The sequence below is a fragment of the Eschscholzia californica genome, unplaced genomic scaffold (genome assembly GCF_041429995.1).
Source record: "Eschscholzia californica isolate CP2 unplaced genomic scaffold, dmEscCali1.0.p SCAF_1, whole genome shotgun sequence".
Taxonomy (NCBI): Eukaryota; Viridiplantae; Streptophyta; class Magnoliopsida; order Ranunculales; family Papaveraceae; genus Eschscholzia; species Eschscholzia californica.
The window spans coordinates 13,567,237-13,591,432 of NW_028238198.1; the positions used below are offsets into that span (position 1 = coordinate 13,567,237).

The window sequence follows — 24,196 nt, forward strand, 5'->3', positions numbered from 1 at the left end:
CTCTATGACACAGTTCCGCAAATGTCTTGAGATTCCCAACACCAATATTAATATTTAAAATCATTGCAGCAACAATCTGAACACACGGGCAACAATTTGAATCTTAAACATCACAACACTAACTTAAAGATATGCACCAATCTCTAGTTTGACGGTAACAGAAACTTAAGGTAAAATGTGAGTACGACTGGTATCTTGTCTATACTTGTGAAGCTGCACACAATCATGTTAGGACCATAAACTACTCCTCTAATCTAATTGGGCGTTGTTCTGTGAGTAGTTTAAAATAGGTTCATGCAAAAGCAAAAAAAAGATTCAATAAAACTAATGGCTTGTTTTACTAAGAATACAATTTATAAACAGCTTTAAGTGATAAGTAGGTTTGGTTCGTCCAACCGATTCAATAAATTAATTAACGTGAAACATTGATTTTACAATGTCATGTCACCATATTGCTAATATGGTACTCTTAGCTCTCATCGAAAAAAAATGGTACTCTTATCCCAATATAATGTTATTATAAAAATGATGTAATCGTAAAATGCACAAAGAACCTAAACGTACAAATTTCAATATGTAAAAGTGCTACAAACTAGTCAAAACATCATTTTCATTCTAGTTATGACATCTAATTGGATTTTTACAATTTCAAAATGTTCAAATTTTGTAGACAGAATAAATGAAGTTCAGTTTAATTTCGTCGTGAAAAAGTTTGTCTTTGATCGACCCAATTGCTCAAACCAAAGTCAAACATAAATGAAGTTCAGTTTGATTTCACCGGGAAGAAGTTCGGTTTTGATCAATTCAGTTTGTTCGAACAGATTCGGGCTATTCTTGCTCCCTGCTCTAATTATACGACTTCATATAAGAAAATGCTATAGCGCCTAACCCTTTCATCAAGTAGCACCCGTGGCCTAATGGATAAGGCGTCTGACTTCTAATCAGGCGATTGTGGGTTCGAGTCCCACCGGGTGTGTACACTTTTCTTTTCTTTTTCGTTTTTTCTGAAATCTACTGATCTTAATCAATGCAGCCCCTCACTATAGTCTGAGTGTGTTATCTCAAAATAAATTCAGTCAATTCATGTATTTGCTGATTATTATCCTCCCAATAAATCCAGTGGGTCATTAGGCTAGTCTAATGACATTTGATTTTGATATACATCTTATAAAGATTATTTCAGTTTTTATTTTGAACGGTTAAGTGTTAATCAAGTATGTATATCCATAAGTTACAAAAATCTATACGATTTTTATATTAATCATATAGGAGAACATCTACAAGTCATCTATAGTAAACTCGAATGTATATAAATGTAATGTGGTTTTTTTTTGATATTACAGAGAAAGAAAGAAAAAACATTACACCTCATCTTTGATAAATTTCGGGAGGGGGTTCCAAATATTCTTCCGTTGGTGTTTCCTGCCCCATTTTGCTAACGCATCCGCTCTTTCATTGCAATCTCTTGAGATGTAGGAGAATCAGATGTTTGTAAATCTGTTCTTCAGGAAGAGTATATCTGCTAAGTGTTTTTTGGTTTGCCATTGAGTCGTGTGGCTTTGATCTTCTAAGTAGGAGATGATGTTAAGGTTGTCGCTTTCTATATGTATCTGTTGTAACTGAAGGTCGAGTGCCCATATGAGTGCCGCTTTTATAGCTAGGCTTTCACGTTTTTCCGCATTTTGACCTCTGGCCGCGCAGATACAAAATGTAATGTGGTTACTTCTCCTTTCACATTATTCTACTCAAATTTATATTTTATATAAATGTAATGTCGTTATTTCTCCTTTCACATTATTCTACTCAAATTTATGTTATTTGAGTTATAATGTTATACAAGGATTGTTTTATAAAAAGAGAACAAAATTTTCTTTTTTGATTAGGACATCATTACTGTATGATCACACCTCAATTTTCGTATATTGGCCATCTAAAGATTCACTGCATTCACCATCACTTACATGTTAATCTCGAAAGAACGATTTATAAATATAAGAAATTGGACCGAACATCTAATTTTAAATTTCTTTTAGTTAAAAAGACAAGTTATATTTTTTATTAAAAAACCTAAATTTTGTATTTCTTTTTGTTAAAAACTCAAATATTTGTATTTTGTTTGGTTGAAAACCCGATATTTTTGACAAAGGAGCTGCAAGACGTTGCAAAGCATTGCAAAAGTGTTTCAAAACTGTTGTAAGGTGTTGTAAGACGCTCCAAAGCTGTTGCAAAGTTGTCGCAAGGCGTTCAGCTGTCGCAAGGTTTTGTAAATCAAAAGAATACTCAAGGAGCCGAAGACTAAAAAAAATTGGCTAATCATTTTTAACCAAAGTCCAGATTTTTTAGGAAGTTTTGACCAAATTTCTCTTATAAATAATTAATATTTAGATCATATATAACTATAAAAGGAATTTCAATCTATGGTTACTATAATTAGTAATTGTATCATAATTAACTATACTTAATTAGTATCTAGATCACATTATTCCAAATATTAAAACCACCCCGTCTTTATTCAAGAGATTAGTGTCCATTTTTTGTTGGGAATTTGTTAAAGACAATATCAAATGAATGATAAGTTATTCCATAAACTACAATTTCTACTCTTAAGGTGATTATCTAAATACTGAAAAGATATTATGGCAAATTTATATTAACTTTGTTTAAATGATCAAATCATTCCCACTATTTTCTCCCTCATTTTCCTTTTTCCATATGATATTGTGAAAAGTTTCCGTTACTAATAATATTTTAGATTTTGTGAATCAAATGAATAATTATTATGTCGTTAGTCAAAAGATATCTACCGCATTCAAATAAATTTTGAATTGTATAAGTTAAATTGTTGAGCTCATGACAACCAAACAAATAATCCATGAAACTAAATATTGTGGATCTTCACATACGGAATAGTCTTGATCCTCGGTTCTCTTCATCTTGATAAGTCTCTTATCACGTGTTTACACACGTATCTCAATACCCTCCCGCAAGTCGGAACACAGAACTTTTGAAGTGTCCGACTTGGAGAAAAGAGTGAAATAATCACATTCAAAATATTACGTCCTACTTGAATCGGCTATGTTGGACGGAATAACTACGACTTCGGGGAAAAGGTGTTCTCGGCTTCATGAAAGACAAATGACTTGGACTAGGCATACTTGGTCAGTTGGTTGAGGGAAAATAAAGGAGTAAAGCGTCGCGGCAAAGATCATGTTGGCTGAATTTCAATGAAGCTTTGGTTGGTTTTTAATATCTTGGCCAATAAACACGTTGCTGCACAATGCCTCCATTGAAAAAGAACACCACCATCATTAACATCACCACTATTACCGCACCAAATTTGGTATCCGCCAACACTATTCCTTCTTCGTCTTCTTTTTAATTTCATTTCAATAACCTTTTTTTCATCATTTCAAGAAAATTATGGAACAATAGATAATCACAACGACTAAAAATGACGTTGGAATTTGATAGTCACAAGAATAATTTGAGAATTGAAAAAAAATCGTCAAAGTAATAATTGAACGATTATTATATCAAAACAAACAATAAAAAAACGTTGAAAATTTTGTGGAAGCTTAAATCATGAACATTAACCTGCTTATGATACCATGTTAAATTCACGATTATGTGATAATCGGAGAAATACTTTGAGATAATTGCACGATAATATAACGTGGTTCGGTCGGATAATCACGACTTACATCTACGGAGAAATAATTGTTTCATCAATAATCACCACAACTCGTGGATTTGATCGGTTACATTGATCAGACATAACTCGATAATCTAATTCTTACAATAGATATTCTAAATATATGAAACTAAATATTGTGTATCTTCAAATATCTTGAAATAGTCTTGATCGTCGGATCTCTTCATCTGGATCCGTCGCTTATTCACGTGTCTGCACACGTATCTCAACAAACTTCTAAATACTTAAATTGCATAGTCTAAGCAAGCTATTTGGTTAAGAGGGGTCGGGGAGGTTCAGAGAGAAACTACTTTCCGTATTGAAAAACCACTACAAGCCACTCATTTTTGGCTCGGAGTGGCAAATTTCAAAACTCAAGAAAGTAAACATAAGAGCATCTCCAATGCAAACCTCAAAAAATATTTCTATTCATCATATGTGTCAAGTTCCAATTGAGATTATCACTTGGCGAAAATAGAGATCCTAATTTTTTTTGTCTCCAATGAAAAACTCTAAATTTATCTTATTTACTCATATGACATAGTTATTTTTGTAAATAAATAATTACTTATTTAGAAAATATAGAAGACTCGATTTCTATTGGTTGAAAATCAAATATTGATGAGTTTGCCAATTGGAGATATCTCAAAAATGACACTCTAGAAAATGGAGTGTCCTCTTGAGAGCATCTCCGATGCAACACTCAATCTAATTGTTCAACTCATGAATAAGAGCATCTCCCCACTCATTAGATTTTGTTTGATCAAATGAGTCATTATTACGTTGTTAGCCAAAAGAGATGTACCTTGTCCATATAAATTTTGATTTCTTTTCTTATTATTGGTGAGATAAATTTGGGAGAAAACATCTATGTCTAGAAATAATTTAGTAGAGTAGAACACACTTCTTGAGAACTTATAGATTTGTGCCCAAAATTTAGACGAAAAAAAACTCACAAAGAGTACAGAAAATACTCAATTTTATTTATAAACCGAATGAATTAAACAACTACTGGATCTGTTTCAATAACGTTACGGTTTCCTAAACCTAATCAAATTCGAATTAACAATTTCTAACTAGATGAATTGCATAATCTCGTCAAAGTAGGAAATTATGCAAGAAAAACTTTTTAAATGAAACTTACTAAAAATAGTTATAAAACTACTAACAGTCCATTTTTAACGCTTAAAAGAAGAAATTTGACTCCCCCAGTAGGCATGTTATGGGGTTAGCATTAGCGAATGTGTACAATTTTATTTAGCAACAACATTCAAAATTTTGTCAAACTCTGCCATTCGTAGATTCAATTTTGACAGTTTCAATCGTGTACATTTATTTTTTGCTGCATAATTTTTTGGGATATTTTGCAAAAGGGGCAAAGTAATGTTCCAAGTGGTGAGTTTGGAGCACAAATTTGAAATTTTTTGAGTTTGGAGCATTGACTAACTTTGACTTAATTTTCCATCCAAAGATAACAAAAACTAACTTTTTAACTTAACTTTCCATCCAAAGTTAACGGAGGCTAACAGATGTTACCGTCAATTTTTCATTACTGTTAGATTCTAGCATCGACGACTCACATTATTTTGCATCAAATGGTCGCAATTAACTCGTAGTTTATGACCAAAACTTTTTCTTCTGTAGAAGAAGTCCACTTTTCAACCAATGCAAACTCCATTATTTTCATATAAACTTTTATAAACTACTTAAGTTTAGTACAAAACACTAAAATAATTACATGATTCATCCATAGGTAGAATTCATCAATTCATTAACATGAACATAACCTTCATTCAAAAATATTGAAATATTTATATAACGTTCCCAACACTTTGTTCACATTCATCCATCTAGGAATTTAGTTTTGTCAAAAAATTACAACCGTAGACTCTTAAATCAAAGTAACTTAGCTCGTCCAAAAAATAACAATCTTTAAATCAATTAAGTATCTTTATGTTATCCAAAATATCAAAAAATATAAGAGTTACTAATCTAGTTCAATCATCGATCATAACAATTTTTCTCAGCAAGTCAAGGTTGCATCCACCTTAATTACTAACTTTGGGGTCACTTCTTAATGAATTGATGGAGTTTGCATTAGTTAAAAGTGGACTTCTTCTACAGAAGAAAAAGTTATGGTCGTAAACTATGAGATAATTCCGACAATTTGATGCAAAATAATGTGAGTCGTCGATGATAGAACTAACAGTAATGAAAAATTGACAGTAACATCCGTTAGTCTCCGTTAACTTTTGATGGAAAGTTAAGTTAAAAAGTTAGTTTTTGTTATCTTTGGATGGAAAATTAAGTCAAAGTTAGTCAATGCTCCAAACTCAAAAAATTTCAAATTTGTGCTCCAAACTCATCACTTGGAACATTACTTTGCCCCTTTTGCAAAATATCCCTAATTTTTTTTTAGTCAATTTTGCGGCCCATTCCTTACATCGTAGTGGATTTAAGCAACGAATGGTCATGTCTGGCAGCATTGACTTACATAGTTACATGAGTCCATTGATTTACACGAGTACGATGTAATACATTAAGAATGTTCACGATGGACACTGTGACATAGGTAACCATTTTTATTTGTAATTTAGGAGGCAAAAATAACATGTGATAATATATCTCGCAGCCAGCTCGAAACATCTTGTTTGCCCAGGGAAGCCTTGGGCGTGCTTTGTGCCCATAGTTTGTCTAGGAGAATAGGAGTAATGTTAGAAAACAAGATAAACTAAACAGATTACGAATAAAATTCTTATGTGGCTTGTCGTAATTCGTAGTTGAGTGTATCGGAATCATCGAAAACACGAATCACAACAGGCCACATAAATTTCTGTTCAGAACCAAGCCACATTAACGAGAAGCAACAATAGGTACCTCACATTTAAATGCTAACCGTGTCAATGTGTTACTACTTTATTGAATTTCAATCGAATAGTATGCATGTCTTCTCTAACAAAAATGATTTCAAATTTTAATATTTTCTCAAAAATAGAGAGATTCTCAACCCCCATGTATATTCAAACAACAAGTCAATTTGAGTCTGTTTAAAACAACACAAAATAGGTATGTATGAAAATTGATCGGGTAGATCTTTGCCAAATAGGCATGTATGACTGTCAGTATATAATACATAAGATTTAGACGCCACGTCATTATTTAAGAATGAGGAGAGACTATACTGTATTTATTATTTGATTTTCTTACTTTAATGGAACATTCCATTTATGGAAACAAATCATTGTATTGAGTAAGGCATTAAATTTAATTAAAAATTTCACCCCCCAAAACTTAGAAACTTGTTTTTCTTTCTCTTTGATTCGGAAAAATTAAGGTCAAAGAACATTTGAATCTTTTGATTTTGTCTGGTTTCTTCTTTTCCGGACAATGGAACAACAACTTGATAATCAAAATCTTGTGGGTCAGATTCCGGCAGTTATGAAGAATGATGTTAATGTTGATGACGCCGATGCCGATGATGATAAGTTCCCGGAGGGTTTACGTGTTTTACTTGTCGACGATAACCCTGTTTGTCTGAAAGTAGTCGAGGGTTTTCTTCGTAGGTGTCATTACAAAGGTCTCTCCTCTCTCTCTCTCTCTCTAAGTTTCTTCTCTCTCTAACAAGTTTGAGATGGGAAGGTCTTCTTAATCACTCTCAATTAGAACTAGTCTATTATATTACTAGGAAGTTAAAGGTTTTCAAAAGAGAAGGAAATCTTGTTTTAGTTTATTCTTATTTTCCCACAAAAATATTATATTTTTTTTAAGAGGAAAGAACAAATTTTGTTCTATTTTATTTTATTTTATTTTATTTTACTTGGATTTGGATTCTTTCTCTAATAGTTATACCTTCAAGGCTTCAAACCCTTAAACCCTAAACCCTTATTGATCAAAAATCTTTTTTTATTATTATTATTTGACTATGTTAATTAAATAATTTTGATTTTGTGAAAGTAACTTTGGTTGAGTTTGTAATATGTATTATGTTCGTGTTCAGAGATTAAAGTTCGAATCTTACTGATTACAAAATGAAAAATAAAAAATATAATAATTTGTTTAATATTACATTTTGACATTCTTTAATTTTTAACAGTAACAACAACAAGAGAAGCCAAAATTGCTCTCGATCTATTGAGAGAGAACAAGAACAACTTTGATATCGTTATAACCGATGTTCAGATGAGTGAAATGGATGGTTTTAAGCTATTGGAGATTATTGGTCTTGAAATGGACATACCAGTGATTAGTAAGTAGAATTTTGTATATTTTTAAGTTGCTATTTGTTGAAATTCTACCATTGTATCTTGATAAAATTGTATAATTTGTAATGCAGTGATCTCCTCTAGTGACGATCAAATTACGGTGAGAAAGGGTATCGAACATGGGGCTTGTGATTATTTAGTAAAACCTGTTAGGATAGGTGAGCTTCAAAATATATGGCAACATGTTATTAGGAAAACTAAACTTCGTCCGAATAATGTGAGTGGTAGTAGTGAAGAAGCGACGAATCAAAATACGAAATCAAGGAAAAGACAGAATGATGATTCATTGCAAGGGAATGAGAATGATGCTAATGTTTCCCCTGATGATCACGAACTAATTGCGGCAAAGAAACAAAGGGTTAATTGGACTAAAGAGTTGCATACAAAGTTTGTTACTGCCTTTTATAGGTTAGGAGCGGATAGTAAGTATTAATAATCCCCTCATTGTTTGAAATTTGATTCCACTTTCAATTCTTTCGTTTTTGAATGTGTATTTTGGTTCATATCTTCTTCTATGTGTAATTACAGATGCAGTTCCTTCGAAGATACTCGAAGAGATGAATGTCCCTGATCTTACCCGCGAAAAAGTTGCTAGTCATCTCCAGGTGAGTTCAATGTTATATTATCACATAGTAACTTTGATCCGTGTGGTTGTCATATGAGTCACTTTGGAAAAACTTTACCACATTGTCCACTATACCGATAAATTTCTTGGATGATTAAGAGTTTACATATATTGTCCATAGTTTCAATTGTTTTTTGAAAGATGTCTCAATTCACTAGCAATGTCAATATATAAACTTTTTGTTCTTCGCTCCTCTGTCTTGTTTGTAGAAATATAGGAATGGTCTCAAGAAGAACGGGAGGACGCAAGAAGGCGATATTGGCGTTTCTTCAAGTATGATGGAAGGGAATCTACCAAATGCTACAATGCCATCTTTCGATAGTAAAGGTCGAAGTGGGGTAGATTGTTTCAACGGTCTTAGAGTTGTTGATGTTCAGCGAAACCCACAGACGATTCAATATGGTCATCATGGATGGAATCCTAATGCTTCAACCCATCCTTATGGAACTCCAAGGCCACATCATATGAACCAACAATATATGTTACCACCACAACGTCCTCTTAGTTTCCAATTACCGAGTGAAAATTGTCAAAGGATACAAGTTCATGAGCCATCAAACTCAATGACAACAGATAACTTCTATCGTCAAATGTATCCGAACAATTCTCAATCTTTTTCTACAAGATCCAGATTATATCCTGGTTATATGGATAATTCTTTTCAGATGCTAGATTATAGTGCCGGAAGAGAACCAAGGTCAAGTAGTGTTCAAGTACTAGGATGCAGATCGAATTCACTACCCGTTAATAATTCGTTAGCCTTTGCTGGTTCTTCAAATGTTCAAAACGATCCTGGGATCTTACCTGTTCAAAATCCTCTTTCAGGTAACTCATTTTCAGTATGAATCAATACTCTAGTTATTGATGTTTTCGTAAGGACCATTGCCCTGCTTCTGTTTTTCGATTCAATTCGTAATAATTTTTGTAAGATAGTATTGTTATATTCTTGTATTTATGTTTAGGAACAAATGAAGGGAGAGATCTTCCTATGGACATGCAAACTTTAGAGGGGGAGGACTTGGTAAGTATTGACCAGATTCCTTCTGTTGAATTTCCTCTGGATCCCCTAGAAACAGGCAGCTTTTACCCACTCAGCAGTTGCAACTCAACAGATGAAGACCTTTCTGCAGCAATCAAGCAGGTCTAGTCTCTCTTCTCTCTCTCCTTATACGCGCTCAAACATGCACAAACACGCACACACACCCATACCCCCACACACACACTATCGATCTAATTACGTATCCGCATTTTTGGGTTTTAGATTTGGCGATAGTTCAGAAGAGTCCATGTAACCGAGCTTCTCCATTGTTGTAGGAAATATATGTCATGAACTTAGTATATGTGATATCAAGATGCTTTTGAGATACCCAACTCTTTCGGTTTGGTTTGACATGACCTTGTTTTTTACAAGAACTTGATGATTTTGTCTACTTAAACAAACACCCATAATATATCAATAACTATGAATATAATATCTACGTGTAGTACTGCGTTTTTCATGTCGGACTTGAAATCTAACTTGAGTTCTGACTCGTACTCAGTCAGACTTTTATTGTTTATTCTTGATGTTTTCTTATTACTGACTTGCCAAATCCTCTTGAGAATGTCTGACTCTGACTAGGTTCTAGTCTACTCTACTGTATAAGTATGAATTGAGGAATAGATATCTGATCTGATTAAATTACTCATAAAAGTTCATACCCTTTGATATGTTTTCTTTCCCTTCTTTTGCAGTTTCGACAATGATGTGGGTTTCAAGCTATTATCAAGACATTAATTCTTTTAACATCGGTGGGTTATAAAACCAATTCATTCTTCTTCTTCTTCTTCTTGCTTGATTTGTTGAGATGTGATTTGGAAAACCATGGTGTGGATAAGGTTCTTGGATCTTTCTATCTGTTTTTATTCTTTCTTAAACATGTTTAAAGAAAGTTGTTAGTAATAAGTAGTCAAATTTTATGAACTTGTGATTCATTATTGTTAAGGTGGAGTTTAAATGAGAACTTTTTTAGGTTATACACTCCCTTGAATGTTTTGAATATGTCAAGGTTTTATTTTTCTACTTCTGATATGGTGTTAGGTAAATTCTTTGTTTTATGTTTCAAGAATACCATATGCAGTTGTCTTGGTTATTCTTTAGCTTTGTGTGGGTAGCAATCAAGGCCCGCCCTAGGCCAAAGCGAACAAACAGGTAAAGTTGATTCGGGCGTTTGGCTCGGTGTACCCCTAATCTGGATCTGAACCACAAATTACTCCCGTGGATCAGGCGCATTGAGGCCTTCGATATTTCTGTTTGGTCCCCTAATTGACCTTATCACTTCACCCTTTTTTATTAATATTTCTTACAAAAACCCAAATTATTGTATTTGTATTTAATAGTACTGGTTGAACTTCCACCATGACAAGGAGAAATATTTCATGTCCAACTTCTTACATTACCATGTTTGTTCTAGTAGTTATCAGGCTCCTTTCTACCTTCTCCGGGTCTCGGTCTTGAGTACGAGAAATGAATAGTGTATTACCTTTCTAAACAAAGCTTTTTACGTTACCAAATAGGTTTTTCACTAAAAGGAGCATTTCCAAAACTTCAAAAGATTTGACTTGAGATAGTAAAATGTGTGATTTTTTATTGGACCCCTTCGAACGGGACATTTTAGTGAGCTAGTCATCTTTTCGGGTGTTTCAAAAGACTTCTAAGATCTGTCTTCAGATAGGGAAATTTGTGAGAAGTTCTATTGGAACGCAATTGTGTCAATAGTGCATCCTGATTAAAAGTATAACCACTCTTATGTTTAACTCAAAATCGGTGGGTTTACCGATTTTAAAAGGCCCGAAACATTTTTCCTTTTATTATTCTTCTTCTTTAATTCTCTATAAACTATATTGGAATATCATAAACCTTATTCTCTCTAGGTTTGATTCTGCGGGTGTTAGATTTTTGAAACTTCTCAGAAATCCTTTCTCTAAACTTAACACTATATGAATACAAATTGGGTAATCACAATAACTGTTGTTGGGGGCCATGGCTATAAGGCCCAAAATAATGTTCAAAAAGGGTTTAGGGTTCAATCTTCCCAAAAAAATGGGTTTTTAGTTCTTTTGCACTTCGAACATAATAACCCTTACTATATTAAACAAAATTACGTCCCTGTCCCAGTCAGATTTTCCGCGATTTTTTAATGTGGGGCTCGACAGAATTTGAAACGACATTTTGTAACGTGATTTTGGGTATTAAAAAAGGAAAAACGAATATTTTGTAAATCAAATTTTCTCTCTCATCGATTTTAATTTGGAAACCAAATCAGAACAGATTTCCCGAAACGATTCCTAACCAAAACCCTAACAAAACTGAAACGCCATTACCAATGAGTAAAATCGTTTTTTCTTCTTCTTCAATTTATTTTCCAAATTAGATTTTCTCTCTCATCCTTTCAGATTTGGAAACCAAATCAAATCTTCCTATTTCTGAATCAGATCAAGGACCGAATTTTTCTGGGATCAATTTAGCGTGATTTGGTAGTTAATATACAAAACGTATATATTACTTTCTCTCACTTAACTTTCAGATTTGGAAAGAGTACATTTTTTGGGACCAACTAGCGTGATTTGGGGGTTAATATACAAAACGTATATATCACTTTCTCTCACTTAACTTTCAGGTTTGGATAGAATATATTTTTCTGGGAACATTACAACATCATTTGTCTTCGTTTTTACTCATACATAACCACACATCGAATACAAATTATGAAACAAGTTTGTAAATTATGTGTTATTTATGACGAGGAAACAATCATTTGTAATATACACAACGTAATTTATCAAATGTATATTTGTCATGTTCAATAAAGAGTTAATTCCTATATGGCCCCCTACTTTGTGACCAGCTTCCTTTATGGCCCCCTTTTTTTCGTAAATTCAAATATGGCCCCCTTTTTTGATGTAATTGTCCTAACTACCCTTCTTAATTCTAAATTTAAAACATTTAAAAAAACTTATTTCCACCTCACCCCTCTCTCTCTCTCCACCTCATCTCTCTCTACAACTCACCCCTCTCTCTCTTTCCAACTCACCTCTCTCTTTCCAACTCACCTCTCTCTCTCCAACTCACCCCTCTCTCTCCAACCCACCTTCATCTTCTCCGATTGAAGTCGCCGGCCGGAGATTTTTCCCGCCGGCGACTTTCAAAAAAAAAAAAAATTCACTCATCTCTCTCTCTCTCTAAAAATCCGGCGAAGGGGGTTTCCCTTCGCCGGAAGCCGTGAACAGACCGATCTGGTCTGTTCACGGCTAAAACTAAAAACTCAGACCAAAGTTAGAGAGAGAGAGAATGAAGATTTACAGTAAGTTTTAGAGAGAGAAAGAGAGTTTTAGCGAGAGATCAGAGAAAGAAAGAGGAAGTGTTTACTTCGTTTGTTAGCCCAATTATTTTTTTTTTCAAAATGATCGAGTCAGGATCGATTTTGGGGGAATCTCCAAGCTTTACTAGCTATTCATCAAACAGTTTCGTGGAGATCGCAGCTAAAGTTTGTGAAGAATTTGTTGATGATAGAGAAGAATTAGGATTAGAACCTGTTTCAAAAGAAAAGGTATTCTCTCGTCATCACGAAGAACAAAATAGATTAGGAAAAGAAGTTGACGGTGATGATGATTCAGGTAAGAACGAAGAAATCAACGACGGAAATGATGATGACTTTGAATTTAGTTTTGTTTGTAGAGATCTTGATTAATCACCTATTTCTGCTGAGTAAATCTTCGTTAATGGTCAGATCAGACCGGTTTTTCCTGTTTTTAATCAAGATCTTGTTTTCTCTAGAGATGATCATCTAGTAGATGATTCAAAACGTAATAAATCGCTTTGTGTTTCTTTGAAAAATCTCTTCCGTGAAGAAAGAGAATCATCAAATCCTCCATCATCGTCATCATCTGAAATTGATGAACTAGAAAATTTACCAGAAGGAACTTACTGTATTTGGACTCCTAATAATAAAACTTCATCTGATTCCTGCAAAAAAAGTAATTCAACTGGATCATCTTCATCAAGGAGATGGAGATTTCGTGATTTTCTCTTCAGAAGTAACCGTGACGGTAAAGATACTTTCGTATTCTTAACTCCTTCATCATCAAATGAAAAAATCAAGAGAATAAATCATGAGAAAAAACTAGAGATTTCTTGCGACGGCGGAAGAAAACATTCCGGCGAGTCTTTGAAGGTCTGTTCACGGCTTCCGGCGAAGGGAAACCCCCTTCGCCGGATTTTTAGAGAGAGAGAGATGAGTGAAATTTTTTTTTTTTTTTTTGTGAAGTCGCCCAGGCCGGCGACTTCAATCGGAGAAGATGAAGGTGGGTTGGAGAGAGAGGGGTGAGTTGGAGAGAGAGAGAGGTGAGTTGGAAAGAGAGGTGAGTTGGAAAGAGAGAGAGGGGTGAGTTGTAGAGAGAGATGAGGTGGAGAGAGAGAGAGGGGTGAGGTGGAAATAAGTTTTTTTAAATGTTTTAAATTTAGAATTAAGAAGGGTAGTTAGGACAATTACATCAAAAAAGGGGGCCATATTTGAATTTACGAAAAAAGGGGGCCATAAAGGAAGCTGGTCACAAAGTAGGGGGCCATATAGGAATTAACTCTTCAATAAACTACACATAATTTCTTTTACTTACACATCGTTTACATTCTATTACAAAAAAACGTACAAAATCTTCTCTGGTTCAGAAATGGTGTCCATCCATGTACTCTCCATTTGCAGTCTTGAACAGGACAAACAACAATTACACGTTTTAAATCATTTTTTAAGAATTTGAAATCATGCCTTGTGTTTATACTATATTGTCGAAGAGCATATCGAAATGCTTTTGCACCACCAGGAAACAATTGACGAACTTCAGTAAATATTTTGTCCCAGCCATCAGATTTTAGTTTTGTGGTCTTACTTAGATTGGATGATTCTGTAGGAAATTCCATAAGTAATAGCAAAACTACAAAAAGAAAAACATATACATTTGTCAACAAAACATGTAATTTACTAGAAACGACATGTATAATGGAGTAAATTATGTATACTGTTTGTTAAACTTCATAATGTGTTGGGAGACAAACAGAACTTTAGTTTGAATCACAAGGTCACTGTTATGTGAAAAAATATGTATAATGTGCAATAAATTACATATAATTTTCGGAACATTACACAATGTTTACATTCTGTTACAGTATAATTGTACGAAATCTTCAGCGGTTCAAATGTGTAAAGCGCAATAAAGTACATATAATTTTTTGCACAATACACATTGTTTACATTCTGTTACAGTAATATCGTACGAAATCTTCTATGGTACAAATGTGTGATGTTCAATAAATGCACATACTTTCATGTAAATTACACATCGTTTACATTCTGTTACAAAAAAACGTACGAAATCTTTTCTGGTACAAAATTGTGATGTTCAATAAAGTACACATAATTTCGTATAAGTTACATATCGTTTACATTCTGTTACAAAAAAACGTACGTAATCTTCTCTGGATCAAAAAGGGTATCGTTACCGAATCTGATATCAAGAGATTTTCTAAACATCAAGATCTGTAACCTAAATCTAATGAAAAATAAAATAATACATGGATACAAACATAACATAATCGAAGATAATGAATTAATAAACAAAAATTTAACATTAATATCATAAATTGGTTATGGAGATCTTAGAGAGAGAAAATCATGAATAATGATGAATATTTGAAAAGATGATACAGAGATGAAATCGATTATAATGAAAATCATAAATATCTTTAAAGATGATGATGAAAAACATTAAGAAGAAAGATTAAAATGGTTGCTTTAACCTCAGAAGCAACTACTGATCTTAACAATGGTTCAAACCTGAATCTTTGGTGATGGAAATCAAAATAAACGATGGAGTTTTCAGCTGGTCTAATGAAGATGAAGTAGCTTCCGAGACTCAAAAATGGAGGTTGAATAGATGATTCGATTTTAGAGAGAGAAAAGTAACATGTTTCCATTATGGAGAAGAATGAAGATAATGGTTGCTTTTAATAAAATCGTGATTGGAGAGAGAAGGTAGGAGATAAAAATGAAAACGGATATTTGGGGACTTTGAAGGAAATTCAGTTTTTATATATAAGGAATGTTAGATTAGGTATTATGGATTAATATGTATTCTAGGAATTTGTGTTTTCTCTCGGGATGGATACAAATGGACTAGATACCCATTTACATTAATATTTTGGTTCACAAACCCATTTTAGGATTAGAGAAGACTAAATCTGCGTTTAAGGGTAGGTTTTTGGACTATAAGCCCAAAATTTCTTGTTATTTGGCCTAGTGAAATCGTCTGATCATACCGTTATTTGGTAAAAAAATCACTGGTCCAAAATCGGTTGAATTGTATCACCATTACTAAAGACTTTTGAAATCTTTTGGTTGCACCCATTTCAACTCTAGGATATTGAATTCTAAATATGTGGGTGTTGGAGCCTTGGAGGTGATAAATAATGAGGAGTGGTCCAAGGTGATTGACCACAGTCAAAGAGGTTAAGGGCGCTCCCCATTGGGTTTGGCAGGCCTATAGGAGCCCCAATCCCAAGTGTCTTCTCAGTCCAATTATCCAATATCGTTTTGCAACTGTAAATTCCATTCACCCTATCCTCTCTCTCTCTAAAAGTCTCTCTCTTTCTCTCTATGGTTGGTATTGATGGAGAATGATGCCTAAGTACATGAACAGTAATAATAATGCAGACAATTCATGGACTCTCTCATCTTCAAGAAACTACAAGTATAAATCTATTCTTCTCCAAACTTCATTTTACCACAACAACTCCTCATCACTCCTACAAATTCTCTTCTTCTTCTTCATCTTTACCTCCTTCTCTAATCATACGAAATTACTATACTACTAATAAATCTCAATCTCTCTCTTCTCCTAAACCTAATCTCAAAAGACTCACTTCTAGAATCGTCCAACTCACTCGAAGAAAGCAACTTCATCAGGTCTCTCTCTCTCTCCCTAGTCTCTATCTCTCTCTCTGTCTAGAATCTAGATTATAATCTTCTTTTGATGCTGAAATTTGACTGTGATTTGTTTTTTAGGTTTTTGAGGAAGTTGAATTCGCAAAGAAACGATATGGAAAGCTTAATACGATTGTGATGAACGCAGTCGTAGAGGCTTGTGTTCATTGTGGTGATATTGACTCTGCGCTTCGAATCTTTGAAGAAATGTCATTGCCGGAAAGCTGTGGAGTTGATAGTGTCACTTTCAGTACTCTATTGAAGGTAAAACTTCCTTTTGGATATTCAATTCTTCTTTGTGTACTATCAGTGAATAAGTTTGGTTCAAGAATTTAGATGAGGAAATTGAACTGAGTTCAAATGCATTTTATGTTTTTAGGGTATAATTAACTGTGTCAAGTAGATAGTAGTTTCCAGGCTTCCTAGTAGTGATTGCCAACTCTAACTCAAAATTGACTCAAAATTGATTCAAAATTGAACAATAAACCCAATTTCGCAATCAAAGAAGAAAGAGGACATAATTGTTCTTCTAATTGACCATGAATTGGTTAACCGTCCGAAATCCCATGTTTTACAAACAGACTTTTCATTAACAATGTTGTCATCGACTCTCTAGTCATGAATCGTGAACATTACTTCTTGAGTCTTTCTGTAAACTCACATGTGATTGGTTTTTTATGAATATTGTGAAGGGTTTAGGTGGTGCTCGAAGAGTTGATGAAGCATTTCAATTACTTGAGTCCCTGGAGCAAGGTAGTATCATCAGGAGTCCAAGGTTGTCACCAGCTCTTATATACGGTCTGTTAAATTCTCTGATTGAAGCAGGTTAGTGTCAGACAGTATCTAAGCTATCTCTCTCACTCTGAAATTTGTAGCACTCTCCTGAGATTCATTGATGTATCATGATTTCGTCTGAGACCGAAGATCAATATGAACAGTTCAGTTACAACTTACAACTATGCTAATATTTACTTCGTTACAATTTCTTCTCGGCTATGCTCAGAATACTATTATTGAGATATGTATGCTTGACCAGGCATTAGAGATAAGACCTACCACTTTTTTGTACAAGTAACGAGCAAAATGAGTGAACAGAAAGCTATATTAAATGACTAAATTAAAAATTATCTAGTCGAACTGAAGAAACTGACAGAAAAGTCAGTGTAGTTAAAAATTGAAACGTCAGTTGAGATTGGGTAGAAGTGAAGTATACAATATTGAGTTAATCGAAATTCTGAACTAATCGTAGTTATAGAGTGGTAAGGAAATACAAAACATGTGTACACCATTATTATTATTATTTTTTCTTGAGCAATTTGTAGTAATATAGAAAAAGAATTTATATAGGTCCAATCTGTGTACATCATTATTCTATAAGGTACTTGTTTTTGTTGAGGATTTCACTCACCTTTGCAGCCTCGCCACAATGTTTTGTTGATATTAAGATGGGATCAGTTGACCTCCGCACCATAATGAGATTTTAAACCTTGTGGTTTTCTGTGTTCTATAAGATTTTTAAGCCAAAAAAAAATTGTTTCTTGAAGTGATGTTTATGACCCCTGGCTATATTCTTGGGAACTTTTATTTGTTCTCTAGAATCTCTACATTTTCTCTTAGTTGACATGATAAAGTTGTGAACTGCATGTTTGGCAGAACATGGTTGTCAATTGTCATCAACATGCAATAGCTAAACAACTCTGAATTATCATTGTCTAGAACATAGTTCTATATACAATCGGTGGATCTTGTTACTTAGACGTTCTAACATAGCTTTTGGCGCAGGAGATCTACGTCGTGCTAACGGTCTTCTTGCACGATATCAGTCTGTGCTTCGTGAAGAGGGTCCTTCAATCCAAATGTACAATTTATTAATGAAGGTTCTGTTTCGATCATTTGTTCATTAATGTACAATTTATAGTTGCTGGCTTTTTGGTCTCTATTCTAGCATTACCACATTGTGGATACACATTAGAATTATATGAATGTAGCAAATACCGTGATTTGCTTATGGGTTAATTTTTCATCTTCAGGGATATATAAATGCAGGATTTCCACAGGATGCTTTAACAGTACACGAAGAAATACTGCACAAAGGATTAAAGACCGATCGATATACCTATAACACTCTAGTCTCAGCATGTGTGAAGTCTGGAAGAATGGATGCTGCAATGCTGCTACTTGCTCAAATGAAGGTCTCAAGCATAACAAGTTTAGTGCCACGCAGACCATGTTTAGTTGGTGCGAGTGTGCAAAAGCCTTGGCAAATCTAGGGTTCCTGAATAACTACTATTGATTTTCGCAGGACAAAGAACAAAATATGAACAATCATGATCTCTTTCCAGATATTGTTACATATACTACCTTACTTAAGGTATATTTTGAGTTTCTTAAGTTTACTATTATGGAATCTGGTGGTATTTCTATAATTTAACTTCTATATGATTATCAAGAGAAGCTTTCTTAAAACTACGTTTGACGGGCTTCTCCTGAATTCATGTATAAGTGTATGTCTGGTGGTCATAGTCTTTTTCCTTCTCTGTTATTTGAGTATAAAAATTTCCTCTTGCAGGGTTTTGGTCATGCGAAGGACCTGAATTCAGTTCTGATGATTGTGATTGAAATGAAATCACTGCACGATCTGTTCATTGACAGAGTTGCTTATACTGCAATAATTGATGCACTGCTAAATTGTGGCTCAGCTAAAAGTAAGCTACAAAGCTGTTCATGTGATCTCATTTACTGTGAATTCTATGTAATTGGGGATATTTCTATTTCGTTTATCTTGAACTTATGCTACTCGGTAGTTTGGTCTATGTGTTTAAGTCATTTCAGCGTATGACATATTGCAAATTCTGGATCCCATCATTTTAATACATCACAAATACTTGATATGCTTTCTGTATATGTGACTAGTTGCAGTTGTATCTAAGCACATTTTTATATTCACAGACCATGGGAATAATAGCTAGGATGGATTTTTTGGGGTTCGCTCTGATGCTTCACAAAAATGAAAAACAAAAAATTATAATTCCGAGTAAAATTCAATTTATAAGAAACATATCTAAACTATGTTTTTTGAAGGCATACATGATGTATAAGTTTTTATTACTAAGATTAATCAGCATCAGAAAATAGTTTAATGTGTATGCAGCTTGTTTCTCAACTTGAATTTTACACTTCGCCTAAACTGTCATTTACGGGTGGAAGTATAGATGCTCTCTGAAGTTCCTCGAGTTCTTGCTTTAGTATCTATTTACATATTTTTTTTCTTGAATTGTAAGTCAGAATTCATATCTTGTTCAGGGCAATCATGTTATTTCTCTGATATAATGTATACATTTGGCAAACACTTAGGTGCTCTTTGCATATTTGGGGAGGTACAGAAAAAAACAGGTGCAAATCCAATCTTGCGGCCCAAGCCCCACCTCTATCTTTCTATGATGCGGACTTTCGCTCTAAGTGGAGAATATAGCATGGTTAAAAGTCTCCATTCGCGCATGTGGCCAGATACTGCTGGAGTCATCTCTACTGCAGTTCAAGCAGAAGCCGATGAACTCTTAATGGAGGCAGCTGTAAACAATGGTCAGGTAATACTAAGGATTCTCGATTGACTTATTCATCGGCAAGACGTTGTTCTTAGGTTTTACGTTTGCTGTTTGAGGTTTACATGTAACGTATGCATAGCTGTCTCGTTAAACTTTTGATAAGTCATGTCAACATATTGAATGCTACGCATTGCATGTTCGGAGAGGAAACATTTTAATATAATGTGGAAATTTGAGTATCTGAACGATAGTAATTGAGGCAGAATCATTTGGTTGGAGCAAGCATCTCTCACTGCAGTAGAAGACATTGTTTATCTAATGGCCTAACTTGGAACCTAAAAATCATTTATTCCTACAAAGATAGTACACGTTCGTGTTTGGCCTCTACTAGTCTATCTGTATTTCCATACATAATATGGAAGTCGATTTTTCCGAAATGGGTTTGAAGTTCCTTTGGAAAGAAATATTTAGTTATATGCAAGAGAGTTTAATCTTTTGAGTTTAAAGCAGTATTGGTCATTTGGAGAATAATCGACCTCCCGCCGTATCTCTTAAAATCCTAACTCTTCTCACATGTTACGTAACTAAATGAAAAAAGGTAAGATGAATTATATCAGTCTCCCATGTTTCCATTTTCAAATACAGTTAATGCATGCTAAAGCTGACCTACTAGCCAGTCCATGTCAATTGCCACTATAGAAGACCAACACTAGATTCTTTTCGGGTTGATTTACACTTCTCGAAGTTGTAAAGCCAAGGTAGTTAGTTCTCTACCTGGTTGATAGGCAAAAGAGCTTACATATGATTGACTACTCATCCAGTCATCCTAGGCCATATCTTCGTGCTGATCTTACAACTGACTTATTCCAATTATACAGAATGCACTTAAATTCACTAGGAAATAGCAAGGCACCAAATGAGTGGCACGTGGATCATATTTATGTATTGACAGGCTTAAATTTCTACTGTAACTCTCATGAATAAAATATGTGATCGTTTCTATTCCTCGTCGATTTTTTTTTCAGGTTGATGTGGCCAGAAAGATGCTCTCGGATATTATCACTAAATGGAAACACACATCTTGGACAAGTAGAGGTAGCATGGTAGGTTTGTTATTTATGTTTTCTCCTCTTTAATTTATGAGCAAATCCTTTTTGCTAATAGTAGTCCATTTTAAATAGTGCATGCGATACCTATTACCTCTTTGCCTTAATTAATTTAGAATTACGATCTTGCAGTTGCGATTTTGACCTAGATTTATGTCAGTATGCGAGTCTCTAAAATTGTTCGCTTTAATACCTGATTACTATCTTTTCTGTCTTTTGTTGTGTGTGAATAACTTAATCAATTGATAAGTGATGAAGATATGATGTTCTTTTTGTTACCAACAAGTAATTTCCAGACATTCTAGACATGAATCCAGGCGTTAGATAAAAAATAACATTGCTTATTATTTGGTATTTTGGTATGTCACTGTTGCGACATTTCGTAAAGATGTATTCTTGGTTATAGTTAATGTGGACCTGTCTTCCTAGTAGGCTTCATCTACGCTTGTTGATTCCAAGTCAGTCCCTTGATTCAGGATCCGGAGCATTATCATACAGCTTAATGACAGTTATGTAATCAAGTATTTCTAGTTTTGTTTATGAAATCTCTGATAAAATCTAGGTTCTCACTGGATATGGAGGTAATTTGTAAAACTGTGGCCTGAAAAAGCATAGTATGCAGAATAAGACTCATGCAGCAACCAAAAAGTACAAACAGGCACTATGCATAATGCATGAATAGATAATAGATTGACATAATGCACCTTTATGATTTTGATTCTCTCTTGGTCCTGGACTGGTGTTGTATATTCAGATATTATATTTATTTGTTAGATTCGAAGCATGGGATAACAGGTAATATGTTGTCACTCAGGCTGCTGTTAGGGTCGAGGCTTTGTCTGGATTCACCAGATCGACATTTAGTCCTTACCTCCTCCCTCAGGTATTTTTATTTCTTCAATTCATCTCAAATGGATAAATAAGGTCCTTTCGTAGACATGCCAATAAACAAAACTTCCCAAAAATTAATCAGACTTTACACTTTCATGTTGAAATGTATCAACTGATTTTCTTTTTATGGAATACCCAAAATTTTGCAATGTAATCCGTGTTTCAACTCCTTACATTATATGATTTGATATAAAGTAGAACCTATAAGCATTTAACCTTGGAACGTTTATTGGTCAAGTAGAATTTATTTAATTTCTACTCCATTTCTCTCTCTTTGAAAAAACTATATCCTATCTATATAGGTGTCACTTGATGATCCTATTGAGACTATAATGAAACCGTTTGAAGAAGCTCGACCACTACTAGCTAACTTGGACGTGAAGAGTGTACAAATGCGTTTTTTCACTGATGAAGTTATCCCTATTATAGACGAATGGGGAAGTTGTGTTGGAATTGTGTATCGCGAAGACTGCCATCAGGTAATATAAACTCCTTCTCAAATATTATTGGTGTATATCACTCTGTCCATTTTCATTTTTATTCTCGTCGAGGGGCACATTTTAAATAATGCAAGTGGAAGAGAAGCTCAGAATGCTACCCCTAGTTTCACAAAGATATATAGAAAAACCTGTATGTGCCATTCATTCAGTGACTGAAGTGACTATCTAGGTTTTAGGTTCGCAATTCAGGCCCAACTACCTACCTCATCCCAAACGTGGGCGACTCACGAGTTACTTGCGAGCTCAACTAGTTAGACGACGAAAGAGAAGAATGAGGAATGGGAGAGAGGCAAAACCGTGTTTACAAGATGATATGCGGGAATCCTCTGTAAATGATCAATCATGTCTTCTGTTTCTTATATTCTCCGGGAAAGAGCTAAGATCCATTTACGGGGCATATACTACTCTGTCGGGATCACTTCAAGATGATAAAAGCCCCACTAGTGGAACATCATAATTGCTGCAGTTTTTTTTTTTGAAGTCTTCTGCATTACCGTAACTTGGATTAATTATTCCCATTTTGTTTGCAGTTAAATACACCTCTTTCATCAGTTATGAGGAGCCCACCTCCTTGTGTTACGATGACAACATCCATCGGCCGGGTAATTGAATTACTTCTGGAGAAAAGGTACAAAATGATAATTGTTGTAAAACCTAACTACCAGTATGAAACTGGTGGTTACAGGTTTAATTCAAGAGCGGTAGGTGTTTTTACATCTAAGCAACTATTTAAGCTTAGATTTCCTGTATCTGAAGAGCAAAACCCTTGTACATTTGACACATCTACTTAATCAAATACTAATACTGTCTATTTACAAGTTAACTAGAGAGTTGATCATTTCTCTGCAACTGAATATAAAAATTCCTTTTCCGCATTAATGTTATCTGGAAAGCGGATAGCTCTTGAACAAGGTACAGGAAGAGGAACTAGTAGTCTACCATCTTCAATATGAGGGCACTAAGGTATGTCCTTTTGCTACGTTATTTTGGAATGCCATGCGTTTTAGACTATTCCCTACACAATTGTTTTTCCTATAATGCATATAAAATTGATATAACATTCAATCTCCGTAAATTTAAAATCTTTACAAAAAAATATCTTGTCCTTAGGTAGTTTTTACGAAAAAATATCTTGTCCTTAGGTAGTCAAATAGAATACGACTTCACGGAAAAGTTGGAGTTAAGAATGATAATATATTTCAAATTTTATTTAAGTATTGGATTGCCAAAGTACCAAACCAGACACCTTGTGAATTCATGAAAGAAAAATGACTAAAGCTCATGTGAATTCTTGAGAATGACCTAAAGCTCATTTGAATTCTTGAGAATGACCTAAAGCTCAAGTGGTTCTTCAATATCACAAGTTGTTATGACCATTTATGACAGGAAAGAACAAGATTAGGTCCCTAACCTCAACTCACATGAAATATCAAATTGTGGTGTACAAGAGGAATCTATGAGTTTGTTTGGAATTCTAGAAATGTCACTCTTGTAGATTGGAAGTTTATTTTTCTTTTTAGCTCTCTAAAACACGCTTATTCAGAGCCATAAATATCGTAGA

At 34.2% G+C, this 24,196-nt stretch overlaps 3 protein-coding genes and 1 non-coding gene across 6 annotated transcripts; all 4 read left to right on the forward strand.

The window, feature by feature from the left end:
• Positions 1-903: 903 nt before the first annotated feature.
• Positions 904-976, forward strand: TRNAR-UCU (transfer RNA arginine (anticodon UCU)). Its single transcript has one exon. It is a non-coding gene; the product is annotated as a tRNA-Arg (tRNA).
• A 5,994-nt stretch (positions 977-6,970) lies between these two features.
• LOC147564299 (putative two-component response regulator ARR21) lies at positions 6,971-10,375 on the forward strand. Its single transcript, XM_086671017.1, has 7 exons — positions 6,971-7,268; positions 7,785-7,937; positions 8,025-8,375; positions 8,482-8,558; positions 8,788-9,403; positions 9,541-9,719; positions 10,313-10,375. Exons 1-7 carry the CDS (start codon positions 7,079-7,081, stop codon positions 10,322-10,324), a joined length of 1,578 nt encoding a protein of 525 aa, XP_086527143.1. The 5' UTR covers positions 6,971-7,078; the 3' UTR covers positions 10,325-10,375.
• Positions 10,376-12,880: 2,505 nt separating this feature from the next.
• Positions 12,881-15,839, forward strand: LOC147564300 (uncharacterized). Its single transcript, XM_086671102.1, is given in 2 exon segments — positions 12,881-13,791; positions 15,834-15,839. Coding segments are annotated over 2 exon segments (777 nt in total). The 5' UTR covers positions 12,881-13,020.
• A 342-nt stretch (positions 15,840-16,181) lies between these two features.
• Positions 16,182-23,458, forward strand: LOC147564301 (pentatricopeptide (PPR) repeat-containing protein / CBS domain-containing protein). 3 transcript variants are annotated; one of them, XR_015226868.1, is made up of 12 exons: positions 16,182-16,575; positions 16,675-16,857; positions 17,286-17,418; positions 18,376-18,470; positions 18,624-18,785; positions 18,896-18,964; positions 19,163-19,298; positions 19,948-20,180; positions 21,164-21,241; positions 21,677-22,127; positions 22,438-22,614; positions 23,166-23,458. XR_015226868.1 is itself a non-coding variant. In XM_086644987.1 (12 exons), the coding sequence occupies exons 1-12, from the start codon at positions 16,318-16,320 to the stop codon at positions 23,424-23,426; spliced, it is 1,854 nt and encodes a 617-aa protein (XP_086501113.1). In that variant the 5' UTR covers positions 16,182-16,317; the 3' UTR covers positions 23,427-23,458. The 3 variants fall into 3 exon arrangements, 1 of the variants encoding a protein (XP_086501113.1); XR_015226872.1 differs by having other exon boundaries at positions 22,019-22,127; XM_086644987.1 differs by having other exon boundaries at positions 22,059-22,127.
• The last annotated feature ends 738 nt before the right edge of the window (positions 23,459-24,196 follow it).

What these genes read in the sequence shown, in the direction of transcription:
- LOC147564299 (XM_086671017.1), top strand. Translation starts at nt 7,079, where the DNA reads ATGGAACAACAACTTGATAATCAAAATCTTGTGGGTCAGATTCCGGCA. An exon ending in TCGTAGGTGTCATTACAAAG is followed by an intron (nt 7,269 to 7,784) that starts GTCTCTCCTCTC and finishes AATTTTTAACAG; the next exon opens with TAACAACAACAAGAGAAGCC. An exon ending in TGTTCAAAATCCTCTTTCAG is followed by an intron (nt 9,404 to 9,540) that starts GTAACTCATTTT and finishes ATTTATGTTTAG; the next exon opens with GAACAAATGAAGGGAGAGAT.
- LOC147564301 (XM_086644987.1), top strand. Translation starts at nt 16,318, where the DNA reads ATGCAGACAATTCATGGACTCTCTCATCTTCAAGAAACTACAAGTATA. An exon ending in CAGCTGTAAACAATGGTCAG is followed by an intron (nt 20,181 to 21,163) that starts GTAATACTAAGG and finishes TTTTTTTTTCAG; the next exon opens with GTTGATGTGGCCAGAAAGAT. An exon ending in GTCCTTACCTCCTCCCTCAG is followed by an intron (nt 22,128 to 22,437) that starts GTATTTTTATTT and finishes CTATCTATATAG; the next exon opens with GTGTCACTTGATGATCCTAT.